The 16,056-nt window shown below is 41.8% G+C and overlaps 1 protein-coding gene across 2 annotated transcripts in view; it reads right to left on the bottom strand.

The window, feature by feature from the left end:
* Cep85 (centrosomal protein 85) overlaps window positions 1-13,776 on the bottom strand; it is a 39,633-nt gene extending 25,857 nt beyond the window's left edge. Inside the window, exons 1-2 of one of the 2 annotated variants that reach the window (XM_048434056.3) lie at window positions 13,659-13,776; window positions 874-935 (exon numbers count right to left, since the gene is read on the bottom strand). In XM_048434056.3, the coding sequence (XP_048290013.1) occupies window positions 874-928 (55 nt within the window). In that variant the 5' untranslated portion in view covers window positions 929-935; window positions 13,659-13,776. Of the gene's footprint in view, window positions 1-873; window positions 936-13,087; window positions 13,412-13,658 lie in introns of those variants that run through there. The other variant, XM_048434057.3, reaches the window with a different exon arrangement.
* Between the last annotated feature and the right edge of the window lie 2,280 nt (window positions 13,777-16,056).

Here is a 16,056-nt window from a genome sequence, read left to right as displayed (position 1 = left end):
AAAAAAAAAAAAATCTCAAAATGTAAAAAATCAAAACACTTTACTTTCTGATCATGTAAGAAAAAGCAAGACTAGTAGAATTTGACTTCAAAGCTTATCGCGTGTACCAACAGGAAGGTGAGATTATGATTTTTTTAAAATTAACAGTCATGGAAATGGCTTAGTTGTTAAAGCAAATACTGCTCTGAGTATCCAAGTTCAGTCCCCAGCACCTACTTTGGGTGGCTGACAGCTACCTGTGACTTCAGCTCTAGAGGGAATTTATCACCTGCTCTGGCCTGGCCTAACAGCTATACTCATGTGCATATACCCACACATACACTTAATTTTTTTAAAAAAAATCTTTACAAAATTTATTAATATACTAACAAAGCCAGTATTTTACCTAAAACAAAAAGATATTCCCAAGTTTGAGGCCAGCCTGGACTATATAGTAAGTTCTTGTCTACGAAATCAGTAAGAATCAAACAAAATACAAAGCAAGTCCTAGAAAGACTTAAATCCAAATTATTTTTGTTTTTGAGACAGTATCACCTATGCCTTTGAACTCTTGATCCTCCTGCCTGTCCTCAAGTACGTGTGTTACTGACTTGTTTTATCATTTGTTAATTCCTTTCTTTTCTTTCTTTCGAGGGAGATGTAGCTCAGTGGTAGAGTTCTTATTTTGCATTTACAAAGTTCAGGATTCAAAGCTTAACAACACCAAAAAAATAAACAAAACAAATATATTATTTCTGTTTTGAAGTAGGTTCTGGATGCACAGACAGCCCAGGATAGTCTTGAAACTGTGATCTGCACACACACACACACACACACACACACACACACACACGATATAGCAGAAGTCAAAACTGAATACTGAAGACTACTTACCTGGTGAAGTAGCATGAGAAGTCCTGTCATTTGGATATTTTTCTTGCATGGCCATCAGTTACCTGAGACAATTGCAGAATTAAAAAGTAACCAGTCAGAACTTCCTAGTATCTTTAAAAATTATCTGTAACTCAATTCCCATTGGCTGGAACAAAATAAAACAAAACAAAAATACCCATAATCTTGATGTAAGAATAACAAATTCAGTTTTCTCCTAACTCTAATAATATGCTTCTGATATCAAACTGTGTATGTGTGTGAGTATGTGTGTGCATGGGGGGATGTGTGTCCAACTGCCCCGCTTCCAATGCCACCCTGACTCCCAGCTTGTTTCACCCATGCTTCTTATCAACTAGCATTTTAAATTAAGGGTCCCTGATTTCCTCCTAGAGTTGATTTATTTGCTAGAATGGTTTATAGAACTCAAAAAATCTTTACATTTACTAGTTTAGATCACGCATGATGGTACATGTTTGTAATTCCAGCACTCAAGAGGCAGGGGCAGAATTACCACAAATTCTAGGCCAGCTGGCTTACATAATGAATTCCAGGTCAACCAGAACTACGTACCCTGTTTTGAAAAATAAATAAATAGCCAGGTGGTGGTGGCACACACCTAATTCTAGCACTAGGGAGGTTGAGGCAGTAGGATCTCTGTGAATTCAAGAACAGCCTGGTCTACAAAGTGAGTTCTGACAGAGCCAGAGCTTTTACACAGAGAAATCCTGTCTCGAAAAACCAAAAGAGAAAAAAGAAAACGAAAAATGAATTAAAAACAAGCTTATTATAAAGACATATTCCCAGTACCCACATGACAGCTCACAACTGTCTGTAACTCCAGTTCCAGGGTATCTGACACCTTCACACCAATGCACATAAAATAAAGTTAAATAAATCATAAAAAAGAAAAAAAAAGGCATTACAGCCAGGTATGGTACTGCATGCCTATAATCCTACATTCGGGATGCTGAACAGAAGTAATACCACAAATCTGAGGCCAGCCTGTGTTACAGAATGAGACTCTATCTCAAACAAAACAAAAACAGGAAAAAAGATATTGCAAAAGACACAGATAAAGAGAGCACAGGGCAGTGGTAAATAAGGGGAGTAGCGCTTCAAAGAGCACACCACAACTCCTCGACTCTGCTACTGATGAAGCAGTTAGAAATGCTAAACTTAGTATTATAAAGGATTTACCAATAAACTTGGTCCGGAAAAGTGAAGTTACACAAATGTAGAATTTAGATAAAGGAGTACTGCTACAAATATGACTAGAAGATAAAGTAGTATACTAGCCAGATTTTCTAGAAACTAAAGAAAAATAAAGCTGTTATTCTAACATAATGAGAACTTTAGGGCTATTGTAAAGATTTGTCCACCAGGACTGCTGCCCATTAAGCTCTACTGCCACATCAAACGGAGTAGAATTCTTACAGGCAGACAGAATAACCCTGGTTGACACCTAAAGGAATTAAAAAAAAAAAACTATCCAGGGGCTATCAGCCAACAAGTCAATTTATTAGCATATGGAAAGATAAATACCATTTTGAAGATTCTAAGGCTATTTTATTAGTATACAAAACAAGCAAGAGAAAAAAGAAATACATTATAACAGCATACAATATAGTCAGCAATTTTCCCATATTTTACTTTGAAGACTATTTTAGGGCTGGAGAGACAACTTGGCCGTTAAGAATACAGGCTGTTTTACCAGAGGATACAGACTTGATTCCCACATTCTCTTGGTGGCTCACAACTACCTTTAACTTTAGGAATCCAACACCTTCTTCTCGTTTCTGATGGCACTAGGTACACATGTGGTGTACACACACACACACAGCATCCAGATATATAAGATAATGATAAAACCTCATTTTTAAAAGAATATTTTAAAAAGCAAACCATGAACTTGGTTAGCAGCAAAGGCCTTCAATCCCAGCACTCAGAAGAAGCCAAAGCAGGTAGATCTGTGAGTTTGAAGCCAGCCTAGTCTATTTAGGGAGTTCCAGGGTAGTCAGGGATACACATACAGAGTTTGTCTCAAAATAAAAAAATAAATAAATAAATTAAAAAAAATAAAAAAACAAAACAAAAGCAAATCATGGAGGCATAGCGGACACTACATGTAGCACAAACTTGTAGTTCCAGTTACTCAAGAGGCTGTGACAGGAAAACTGCTTGATACTACAAGAAGTTCAAGATCAATTTGGGAAATATATAGCAAGATCACATTTCAGAAAACAAACAAAAGGGACTGAAAAGATGGTTCAGTGGTTAAGACAGTATACTACTACTTACTGTAGAGGACCTGGGTTCAATTCTAAGCACCCATGTCAGGCAGGTAACAACACCCTATAACTCCAGCTTCAGGAGATCTAATACCCTCTTCTGGACTCCATATGGGCACCAACACTCACATCTCACATGCACACACCTACATACATATCTACACACATATACATATAATTAAAATTTTAAAAATATTTTCTCTTAGTTGGAAGGTGGTGGTGCACACCTTTAATCCCAGCATACAGGAGGCAGAGGCAGGCGGATCTTTGTGAATTCGAGGCCAGCCTGGTCTACAGAACTAGTTCCAGGACGTCCAGGGCTACAGAGAAATCCTATCTTAAAAAAAAAAAAAAGATGGGGGCTGGAGAGATGGCGCGGCGGTTAAGAGCACTGACTGCTCTTCCAGAGGACCCGGGTTCAATTCCCAGCACCCACATGGCAGCTCACAACTGTCTGAAAATCCAGTTCCAGGACATTTGACACCTTCACACTAATGTACATAAAATAAAGTTAAATAAACCATGAAAAATATAAAACAAAACAAAACAAAAAAAAACAAAAAGAAAGAAAGTTCAGCTGTATAGCCCAAGCTGGTCTTGAACCTGCAGTGATTTTCCTACCTCTGGTTCCCCCATACCAAACAAAAATTCAAAGCAAAACAACAACAACAAACATAAATAATCCAAATGTATAAGGTGGAACACTCCTGTGATCCTAGTGTTTGGGAGACACATGTTATGACTACTCTGGGTACCAGTTGGTGGTGGCATACAGCTGTCCTGGGAGGCAGAAGCAGGTAAATCTCTGTGAATTTGAGGCCAGCCTGGAGTTCCAGGACAGCCAGGGCTAAACGGAGAAATCCTGTCTAAGGGAAACAAGAGACTATTCTGGGTACATGAGACCCTATCTCAGAAAAGCAAATGAAATAAAAAAAAAAGGAGAGAGGGAAGGAAAGAGAGGATGAAGCCAACTGTAAAAGTTAGGTAGGCTTTTCACTCAAGTAAAGCCAGACCTTTGGCTAGGCTGCAGGAAAGACTTTCAAGACCCGTCAAAGTGAAGCTAAGTTGGTGACCTTATTAAGTATTTAGACAGATACTCATAGGAAAGACACTATATACATGCAGGCTATGGGTATGGGCTTCTCAAGAGGTACATTAAGGTGTCTTTACAATAGCTGTACTATGATGCTGTGGCTAAGTCCCAATGCTCAAAGTATGTAATTTATAACAAGAGTTATGATTAAGCAGCATGTAAGATTTCATTAAAAAAAAAGTTAACGAATACAGTTAGTTTTCTAAAGCATTTTTTCATTTTCTTTCAAGATAGGGTTTCTCTATATTAAAATTTTTCTTCTGTAAATGAAATTTTGTAAGATGGATTCATGAAATGCACTGTTTAGACTCAAGACTACAAACATACCAGCCCTAAGTACACAATTATCTGTTGTTTTTAATGCCTTTGTTTAACGTGTTGTAAGGAAAACAAACAAAAACGGGGGCAAAAGGAATTCAGAAACTCTGAATTTAATAGTGCCCAAAATAATTTGGGAAAATTCACAGGATACAATTTTTTAGAGGTGAATTTCAATTTTGAAAGGAAAAAAAATAAAAGAGTGTGTGTATGTGATTATATAGTATAATGTACTTTACTGACCTCTACAGTTTATCTAAGCAACAACAGCCCAAATGGTCATCAACTTACTGTGTACAATAACATAAATGAAACAAGCTCCAAAACCACACTTCATAAAAGCATCCACCCAACACCCAGGAAGCAGAAACATAAAAACTTTAAGTTCCAGGTTAGCCTGAGCTACAGTGAGGCTGGAGAGATGATGGCTCAGTGGGTAAGAGCACTGGCTGTTCTTCCAGGGGACCTGGGTTGGATCCCAGCACCCACACAGTGCCTCAAAATAATGAGCTTTAACTCCAGTCCAGGGGATTTACACCCTCTTCTAAGCTCTTTGGGCACTGAAGCACCTGGTGTACAGACATGCATGCAGGCAAAACACCCATCATACACATAAAACAAAAATAAAAACCAAGGGGCTGGAGAGAAAGAGAGAGAGCAAAGCTAAGAGCACTGGCTGCTCTTCTAGAGGACCCAGGTTCAATTCCTAGCACTCTGATGGCAACTCACAACCGTTAATTCCAGTCCCAGGGAATTTAACACCCTCATACATGCATACATGCAGACAAAAACAATGATGCACATAAAAATGAACAAATCATGTAAAAAAACAAAAACTCCTCAAAGAAAACAAGAAGAGCAAAAAGCTTCAATTTATGGCTTGCCATTCAGCTGCTGGCTAGTGAGTTAATGACACAGAAGGATAACCACGCACTGGTGACTAGTTATGTTTCCTGTCAACACCAAAACTACCCTTTCATTGAGCCTCTTCTTTTGCCTTCTACCTTTGAACTTTTGGTCCTCTTTCTCTCCTCCCTACCTCCAGGACCGGTACACAATACCAGTTCCATTTTAGTACACAATATCAGTTCCATTTTATTACCCTTTAAAGAGAAGAATAAAGGTGCCAGTACCCTTCTGTTGTCCCAACACTGGAGAAGCAGAGGCAGTACTATCACCAGTTGAAAACCAGTGCAGATTACATAGTGACATCAGTCTAAAAAAATAAAAAACTGGGGAGAAAAAAAGGACACAAAACAGTAGCCCAATTCTGAGATATTTTCAAACTCAGAACAAAGTGACAAAAGTAACTCCCAGTCCAACAGAGTTACCTCAAAGACTGAGTCCTGATATTTAGGAATTCAGTGCTCCTCAAGAATGGTCCTCTTATATCTATTTGGAACTAATTCTAGGAATGCCTCAGACAGCAAAATTCACAGATGCTCACGCTCTTTTTGTGGAATGGAATAGTATTTACATATAACATCTGTACACATTTTCCTGTACATTTTAACCATCATCTCTAGAGCCTAGGTAATAGTCCACTCCTATAGTCCTAACTATCTAGAAAGCTAAGGCACAGAAGTTTAAGGCCAGTCTGGGCAAACCAGCAAGATACTTCCGCCCACACACAAATACACATTGTAATCCCAGCACTTGGGAGGTAAAGGTAGGAGGAGTTCAAAGCCAGACCCTATCCAAACAGCATGTCTAGAATAATTATCACTCATACTGCAATATAATTATTATACAAATATCTGTTGTACTATATTGTTTGAGGGAATAATAAGAAAAAGTCAGGTACCTATTCAATATGTAGTTTTCCTGTTCACAGTATATTTTCAGCCCATGATTGGTTCAATATGCAGACAAAGAACACCAATGGTACATTCAAAGAAATTAATATATATGTATTCATTCAAAAGCTTGTCTGTGAATGTCCTTAATAGCATTATTTACAAAAAGTAAATAATTATATATCAAAAAGTACAAACAACCCTAAATTCATGAAATAGTTATGACGGATAAATGTGATACAACTATAAAACTGGGCATCATGTAACAACAAAAGGAATGAAGTGAGCTAGAGACCTTAGCTAGTTAAGCGCTTAGCTGCAATCATGAGGACTTGAGTTCAAATCCCAAGAACCCATGCAAAAGCTAGTGCATGGCTGTAATCACAGTGCTAGGGAGGCATTGCCATGAGGATTCCAGGGGCTTGCTGGCCAGCCAGTCTAGCTAAACCAGAGAACTAGAGTTCCTGTCTGAAAAGAAAAAAAAAAAGTGGAGAGGGATAGAGACATGCACAATCAACCTCTAACCTCCATGCACATGTGGATGTACATCTCACACATTTAACAAATGGAATGAGAGGCCTAGGAGAGTAAAATGCTCGCTGTGCAAGCATGAACTTCTAAGTTCCATCCCAGTACCTACAAAAAGCTAGGCCTGGTGGCACATGCCTACAACCCCAGCACTGGAAAGGCACAGATAGAAAGATCCCTATAGCTTACTGGCCAGCTACCCTAGCCTCAGCAGTTAGCCTCAGGTCCCACTGAAAGCCTGTCTCAACAAGTGGATGACTCTTGAGGAACAACACCCAAGCCCTGCACACATGTGCACCTAAACAACATTATGCTAAATGAAGCCAAACACCAATAACCACATGTTACAAGGTCCCATTCATATGAAATGTCTAGAATAGCTAACTCCACAGAAATAAGACCTGAGCACAGGCAGGGAATACAGAGAGTAACTAATAATACATATAATCTTTCTTTTCAGGGTGATCAAAGTATTTAGGAGGTAGATGTTACAGTTGAATATCCTTGGAATATACTAAAAACCACCGAATTTGTTACTGTAGCAATCATAGTCCTCTCAAAAACTACAAGGTCTACACAAAACAAATGTCACTTGTATTTCAGGGTTTTGTTTTTTTCTCTGAGGTCTTGTTACATAAACCAGGCTGGTCTTGAACTTGCAGTGATCCTCCTGTCTCTGCTTCAGCTCCATCTTCCAGAACAGTGGTTCTCAACTTTCTTATGCTGTGACCCTTTAAAATACAATTTTCATGTTGTGGTGACCCCCCCAACTATGAAATTATTTCATTGTTACTTCATAACTGTAATTTTGCCACTGTTATGACTCATAATGTAAACATCTGCTATGCAGGATGCCTGGTATGTGACACCTGAAAAAGGGCCATTCAACCCTCACAAAGGGGTGAGATGCACAGGTTGAGAACTGCTGTTCCAGAGGGTTGGAGGCAGTCACAAGAGTCTGATTACACATACGAACAATAAATAATGCCCCCACCCCCCAGGTTTTGTTTTGTTTTGTTTTGAGAAACAGTCTCACGTCGTCATCCTAGCTGACCTTGAACTCACTATGAAGTTGAAGCTTGCCTGCCTCTTGATCCCAAAGTCTCAGATTAGAGGCTTGGGTTACCATGCCACATTGTACTTCAGGGTGTTTTTGTTTTGTTTTGTTTTTTGTTTTTCGAGACAGGGTTTCTCTGTAGCTTTGGAGCCTGTCCTGGAACTAGCTCTTGTAGACCAGGCTGGCCTCAAACTCACAGAGAGTGGTCTGCCTCGGCCTCCTGAGTGCTGGGATAAGGCGTGCGCCACCACTGCCCGGAGGTTTTTGTTTCTGTTTTTAATTATTCCCACAATGAATAAAAAATAAGCCATAAAAACCAAGTTACTCTTGACTATTTTCTAGTAAGTTCAGAATCTAATGAGCAACTAGAAATTTTTTTTTTAGGCTGAACATAGTGGTGCACACTGTAAACCCAGCACTCTAGAAGCTAAACAGGGAATCTTCAGCCGGGTCTTCACAGTGACAACCTGTATTAAAACATCAAATCAGGACTAGAGAAACAAGTTAGCAGTTAAGAGTGCTTACTGGTCAGAAGTTCAGTGCTTAGTACCCATGTCAGGTAGCTCACAACTGCCTTTAACTCCACTTCAAAAGATTCAAGACCCTCTTCTGATCGCTGTAGGAATTTAACATGTGCCATGTGCATGCACACACACCAAATAAACAAGTCTAAAAAAGCAACCACACACCAAACTAAACAAGAAAAGTGTTTTGCATTGAGGAGACAGCTTAGTGGTAAAGCACTTACCAACCACTCATGAATCCAAGTTCAAATCCCCAGAACCCATTTAAAGGCAAGCAAAGTAGCTCATCTGTAATCTCAGTACTCCTTCAACTAAGATGGGAAGCAAAGACAAAAGAATCTCTAATGGTTCATGGGCCAGTTAGCCTGGTGTAGCAAACAACAAAGACCTTGTCCCAAACAACCTGAAAAACACAGACACCTGAGGCTGTCCTTTGACCTCTACACACATGCCATGTCACAAGTGTGCCCACACTCACATGAATAAACACACATACCACATAAAATATAATAAACACTAAAAACATTTTTAAAAAAGACTTTTAGTAACCACTGAAAGATAGAGACTCTCTAAAATAAAAGTAAAATAAATGAGTATACAAGAAACAACACAATAACCAATTATTCAGCTAAAGAGATACAACTGAATGAAGATAGAAAGGTTGTAAAGCACCCAACATAATTGAGCACTCACCACAAAAATGCTCATTCATGTAACAAATTCAACATGTATACAGTACTTCCTATCTATATAAGTACCATATGTCACACTGAATGCTCATATCAATATAACAGTAACTGAAATAGTTACTATTATCATTCTCCTTTTACAGAAAAGAAAATAAAGGTTTGGATTTACAGGCTGGGAAGATGGCTGAGTAGTTAAAATGCTTGTACATAAGCATGAGGACAACAAGAGTACAAACAGCACCCTGGCAAATGCCAAATGGGAGTGGGAGACTGTAATCCCAGCTTCAGAGGACCCCCCCAGAGTGGGAGCCTGTCTGTAATCCCAGCCTCAGAGAACCCCTAGAATGGGAGCCTGTCTGTAATCCCAGCTTCAGAGGGGAACTGGCTAGCAAGACTATACTGGGAAGCTCTGGGCTTGACGATCCTGGCTCAATAAACAAGGTGGAAACTGATTACTTACATCAACCTTCTGCCTGTGTGTTGGAGTATGCATGTGTACACTCAAGTCTTCAGACCTAGCAGCGAACACCTTTACCCATCCTTGAGCTATCCTCAAGGCCCAGCATACATTTTTGTCTGTTTAGTTTTTCAAGACAGGGTTTCTCTGTGTAACCCTGGTTGTCCTACAACTCACTTTGTGGAACAGGCTGGTTTTGAACTCTGGAGATCTGCTGGCCTCTGCTTTCCAGAGTGCTGAGATTAGATTAGAAAGGTGTTTGCCACCTCTGGCCAGCTTCAGCACACGACTTCTTAACTATCGGTTGATAGGTGATACAATACAAAGTGGACAATGTAGAAAATCTAAGAACAGTAAAAGGTTTCTTGCTACATCCACAGCTGTCTCACCAGTGTAGCAGAAATGCTGACTGGATGGGCAAATATTGCCGGCAGGATTGGGATTCGTGCTTCTAGGAGCTGTGTGTTCCAGGCGGTCCCTTGGCAACCAGTTGTGGTGTAATGCTACCTGAGTCGCCATCAGTATTGACTCGACCTGGCTGTCCTTGGAGCCATATGTGTGTCTTTTCCCTTGTCTGTGTGTTCTTTGTGATCCTTACATATTGCTAACAGATCAGACTATTCCAGGCAGTTGTGGATATAAACAAGACTGCTGAGGACATTTTGAATTCTGCTCCACTATTAATTAAAGCCTTAAAAAAGTAGCCAGTTCTGGGAATTGCCAAAATCATCATTAGGACAATTTCTTGATGATGTGGAATAAAAGGAGCTAGTCTTAGCAGAAAAAACCTTAGAAGCCTTCTACAGGAAAACAGCATTAGGCATTTATGTGCAACTTAACAGGAGGCCTATGCAACCTTCCTTATGGCCAGAAAACCTAGGCTAATTACAACATCTGACCCTGAGAGTCGGGAAGGGAAAGGAGTTGAGATTAATGGTACAAAATGAGTCTCAGAAAGTTTTTCCAGGAAGATAGTAGCCTTCTTCTTTCTCACCCAGACACACAAAGTCACTTAGCTGAGTCCAGCCAGCCACCTGGTACAAGCTGATAACGATGGGCTAACTCAAGAACAATGGTCTCTCTAATAACAAGAAAAAAGAAGGGGTAACTTTACAAATGTAAGGAAGCAAAAGTCCTTGTACTCATGCCAAAGCATCTTTAAAGATTCTCTTTGTAAAACTGTTTTATGCCGTTCTTTTCTATTTTATGATCTGATGATGTATGCCTTTGCCAAGTCCTTTGTTTTGTAATAATATATAATCCTGCACTGAAGTAAGTAAATCGCAACAGCATGTCTCAAAAACATTGAGAGTGTCTGTGTGTCACTTTTCCTTGCCGTATCCTGATTTCTCCTGTGCCTTCGCCCTGATTCCCTTACGGTCTGAGTGGCTCTCCTGAGCCGGTCCGTAGCAGTTTCTGAATATACAACAATCAAGTATCAATTCAAAATCAAACACATTAACAAATCCAAGATGTTTCTGGCAATGGTCACCTGTTCTGTATTGCTTGACTTCACTGCTGTCTTGGTTCTGAACACGTGACATGAACACTTTACACTATGCATGTCCTCAAGCTATGCAACACCAAGCACACAGTCTCAAACACCTTGCTCAGCTCTGAAGTCACTGTAAGTCATACACAGTGTTTTGTTGTTTTTCAAGACAGCATTTCTCTTGTGTAACAGCTCTGTTTGCTCTGGAACTTGCTCTGTAAACCAGGCTGATCTTGAACTCACAGAGATCTACCTGCTTCTGTCCCCTAAATGCTGTAATTAAAGGTGTAGGCCACCCCTACCCAGTTCAACTACATTGTTTTTACTGTGATTCAAAGATCTCAAAAAGAAAACAAACAAAACCAAAACAAAATAGAAAATCAAAAAGGCTAGGGATGTACCTAGGCTAGGAACTTCTCTAGTACACACAAAGCTCTGAGTTGGATCTGTGGCACAGGCAAAACACACAGCAAGGTAACACATGCCTATAATCCTAGCACTGAGGAGGAGGCAAGACCAGAAATTCAAAGCCATCCTTGGCACATGGAGCTTTACATAGCATGTGCAGGTGATACACTGTTCAAATATCTGACTTGGAAAACTGCTGTCTGAAGGGCTGATGAGATAGCGTAGCAGGTGAAATGACTTTTTACAGCCTGATGACCTAAGTTAATCCTTGGATCCTACAGTCTAAGGAAAGAACCCATTCCTGAAAGCTGTTTCCTTCTCCCTCTCTTACACACACACACAATTAAATGGCCCTAAACACACTTCTGCCATTTTGTACTTTGTATTTATGGAAAGCAGTTTTCTCAATATTGATGGTGATAAAATCAAAGTGTCAACTCTGAAAAATGTTGTAGATGGCCTGTACTCTGCAGTATCAAACACTCAGCCAAGATTACTTTTGGTTTCTGAGACATAGTCTCATGTAGCCCAATCTGGCCTAGCATTTGTTATGTAGTCAAGGATTACCCTCAAGCCTCTATGTTCCGAGTGCTGAGAATATAGGCATGGGCCACCATCCTTGGCAATACTGAATTATAAGCATATGCACCTCTTAGTATACACAATAGCTTTTGTCTTTAATAAATGGTAAAAATTATACACAGACCAAAGAATTGGGCTTTGAGTTAGGGTCTTGCTATGTAGCCCTGGCTGGTCTAGAACGCAATATGTATACCAAGCTAGCATTGAATGCCTGGGGAAATCTCCTGCCTCATGGGTCACCATACTAAGCTCCAAAGAATAGTCTTAAAGTAAGTTTCTTTATTACTTATCAGCAAATGTTTGACTTTTATAAAATCAAGGTCTCATAAAAATTTTCCAGGCAAAAAAAAAAAAAAAAAAGTGGGGGGTCAGGCCTGGCAGTTTAAAAAGCCTGGCCAGATACTGTATTCATTAACCTAAATTTACTGATCACCTACTATTTCCCTGGCCCTATGCAGCGAAAAACTACTGACTGGGTGCGAGCCTGCAATTTCAAACAACATGAACTCAAGACAGCCCGGGCCTGATATGGCGGTGCATATCTTTAAGCCCAGCATGGGAGGTAAAGGTAGGAGGATCTTTGTGAGTTCAAGGCTACCCTGGTCCACAGAGTGAGTTCCAGGTCAGTCAGGATTACATAATGAGACCCTGTCTCAAAAATCCAAAACAACAACAAAAGCCCAGCCTGGGATAAACAAAAATTCCATGCCAGCCTGAACTACATAGCAAGACCAAATAACAGAAAGAAAAGGGAGGGAGGGCGGGCAGAGGACATAGCTCAGTAGTAGAGTGCCTGCCTCAACAGGGTCAAGGGCTTAAAGTTCGGTATTTCAACAACAACAAAACCAAAACAAACATGGTCTGACCTTCCTGATTTACTAAAAGTCAAATGTTTTAATACTCTGTTGAACAAACTTGAACAGACTTAATTTTCGATTCTCCCAAGCCTCTGACCAGATACCTCAACTCTGACACCACTGACCTCGGCTTCACTAATTCCGGGTTGGGCGTGGGAGGCTGCCCTACGTACAGGAATCTGGAAGCATCTCCCGCTTCTTCACAGTGTCAGAGGCCAGGGCTAAAGCCCCGACAACGGGTCCAGGCCGTTCCCAAGCGCCCTCTGCCCCTCAACGTTCCGCTCCTCAGTTCAGACGCCACCTCGGCGGGAACGGCTCCCTGATCAGTGCCTTCTGTTCCCGGCCCTTTGAGAAAGGTGTCCACACCACCAGCCGAGTGACAATACTCTATCCCCGGGTCTGGCACACGAGCATGGCAACTGCTGCGGAGTTAACGACAGGGGAAAGCGAGACGCGGAGGGGAGGCGACAGGGACCCGAGGGGGCGTGTGGGGGATCGTTATCCAGGAAACGGAGAGAGAAAAGACTGGGCTGGCATTCCGGCCAGGTCCACCTACGCATGCGCCTCGCTCTCCCGGGCACCCTCCCCACGCCCCCCTACTCCCCCCGTAGGTCCCGAGTTTCCAAGGTTTTCCCGGGGCTACGGAAGGAGGGACAGAAACGGCCGCCGCAGCGGGAGCCCCCAAGAAGAACTTACAGAGAGCCCCGAGAGCGGGCGGCGAGATCCCTCCCGGGATACTGCCGGCGGCCACCACGTCCGCGCGAGCCGCGAATCCTCTCCTCAGGCCGCCTAACGGCCGTTACACGCCCGTCAGGCCGCACGCCTCTGAGCGCGCGCCGCCCGGCACCGCCCCTTTCTGCTGGCTCCTGACCAATAAAAAGTCGAGGCGCGTGGCTGTCCCGCCTCTTTATGCCTGCCTTTGACCAATGGAGACTCGGGCCGCTCTGGAGTCCCGCCCCTGCACGGAGCCCGGGGTGGTGGGCGGGAGAATCACTGCGTAGGAGGTGCGAGACCGGTGGGTCGCTCTGCGCATGACCCAGCGGCTACTCAGCTCGGTCTCCTCGCTCCTTACCCGATGCTGCCTCTAGGTGGCGCTGTGCCAGCGAGGCTTAGGGAAGCTGCAGGGCTTCGGCGGGGGCGGGGACGAGAGGCATTAGGGACTCCTCCACAACCGGCTTCACTCCCCTCCCTCAGAAACGAGGAGGGCAGCGGGTGCCAGGGACCTGTCTGGGTCACTGCCTAGTTAATGATGAGGAGCTGGAGAGCTGGCTCAGAGGCTAAGAGCGATGGCTACTTTTTCAGGGGTCCCAAGTTCGGTTTCCAGCATCCTTGTCTGGCCTTGTCAGGACTCTCTCTTCTGCCCTCCACTGGAACGAACACACACACACACACACACACACACACACACACACACACACACACTGCATTCACACATAAAAGTTAAAGACATTTAAGAATAACAAATTAATGGATGGATGTTGAACCTGGGAATGACAGAAGAATTTAGAGAAAATTCTCTGAAATTAAGAACAGGAGGTTTTATTACTATGAATGTTTAAATCTGGATGTCTAAAAATGAATTTATAAACTAAGGAGCAGAAATTTGAGTTTTCCTGGTTGATAGCTTCTCTTTCTTTTGTGAGGAAGAAGGGAGCAAGACAAGAGCTGTTCCTGAAAAGAGAAGTTGAAACCGTGGAAATGCTGGAATTTAAATCTACAAACTGTGTACATTAATGAGCTGGATGATGGAGTATGTTTGTAATCACAATTTAGAAGGCTAAGGCAGGAGGGTCAGGAGTTTGATGCTAGCCTGTGCTACACAGTGAGATCCTGTCAGGAAAAAAAAAGTGTGTTTATACATTCCTTCTCTTCAATAGGGTCTTGCTATTTAGCACAGGCTGGACCTCAGACTCCTGGTACTTCTGACTTGGCCTCCTGAATGGGCTCTTGTACATTTTTTTTTTTTTACTTTAAGATTTTATTGTGGGGTGGAGGGCGCGCGCCGGTACCCTCAGCCAGAAGGGATCCCTTGGAACTGGGTTTATAAACATTTGTGAGCCACTTAATATGGGTGCTTGGGTCTGAATCAATTGTTCTTGGCTTCTTCCCCTTATTCTGTTTTTGCCAGGGTTTCACATAGTCCAGATTAGCCTGGAGCTTGCTTTACAGCCATGGTCAATTTTGAACTAATCCTTCTGCACCCATTTCTCAAGTGCTGAGATTACTGGTGTGAATAAATATGCTGGCTCAGTTTCCCTCTGTAGTTTAGAAGTAACTCCACCATGTGATAATTTTCATATGAAAATGAGTTCTCATATGCTAGCAGACTTTAGACTCTCTCTTCAAAGAACATTCATCATTTTAAGTTACTTTATTATTGCTTTTTTCTTTGTTGACAAAGGGGTTTCATGTAAACCAAACCAGCCTCGTGCTCACTTTGTAATTCAGGGAAACCCCGAACGTCTGGTCATCCTATCCTACCTTCCAAATGCTGTGATTACTTCATTATTTTTAAAAGACTTGCTGCATATTGAATAAAATATATTAATGGAAGTATCCCAACTAGCATGATTAAAAGTGAAAAGACTAGATTTGGGACTGGAGAGATGGCTCGGTGAAGAGCACTTGCAGTTCTTCTAGAGGACTTGGGTTTGGTTCCTAGAACCTACATTGTATCTCACAACTGGTTATAACTTCAGTTCCAGGGAATCCAGCATTTCTTTTGGCCTCTGTGGGCATCTGTAGTGATGTGTAAGTAAAGCCTTTATATGTCTGGCTTTAAGAGAAATGTACCCTAAAGCCTTTTGTGTCTGACTTTGAGAGATGGTTCAGTAAAGCCTTTGCCGTGTTTGGGTTAATCAGCAGAGGCTGGGAAATTGTTTTGAGACTGCGTAAACCTTAAAGAGTTGTTTCTCTGGAGTCTGCACTTGGTGCTGCGTAAGAGCTGCCACTGCACTGACCTTGGTCCTAAGATACTCCTGGCAGACCTGGAGTTTTTACTTTTGATTATGGCTCGGTAGTTTGAACCTTTGGTATGACTTTGGTAGTTGGAACCTTTGCCAGTCCTTGTCAACCTTGTATATGTTTAAATAAA

This window comes from Myodes glareolus, chromosome 3, assembly GCF_982192425.1.
Source record: "Myodes glareolus chromosome 3, mMyoGla1.1, whole genome shotgun sequence".
NCBI classification, from domain to species: domain Eukaryota; kingdom Metazoa; phylum Chordata; class Mammalia; order Rodentia; family Cricetidae; genus Myodes; species Myodes glareolus.
This window is presented reverse-complemented; position numbering and strand designations above follow the sequence as displayed.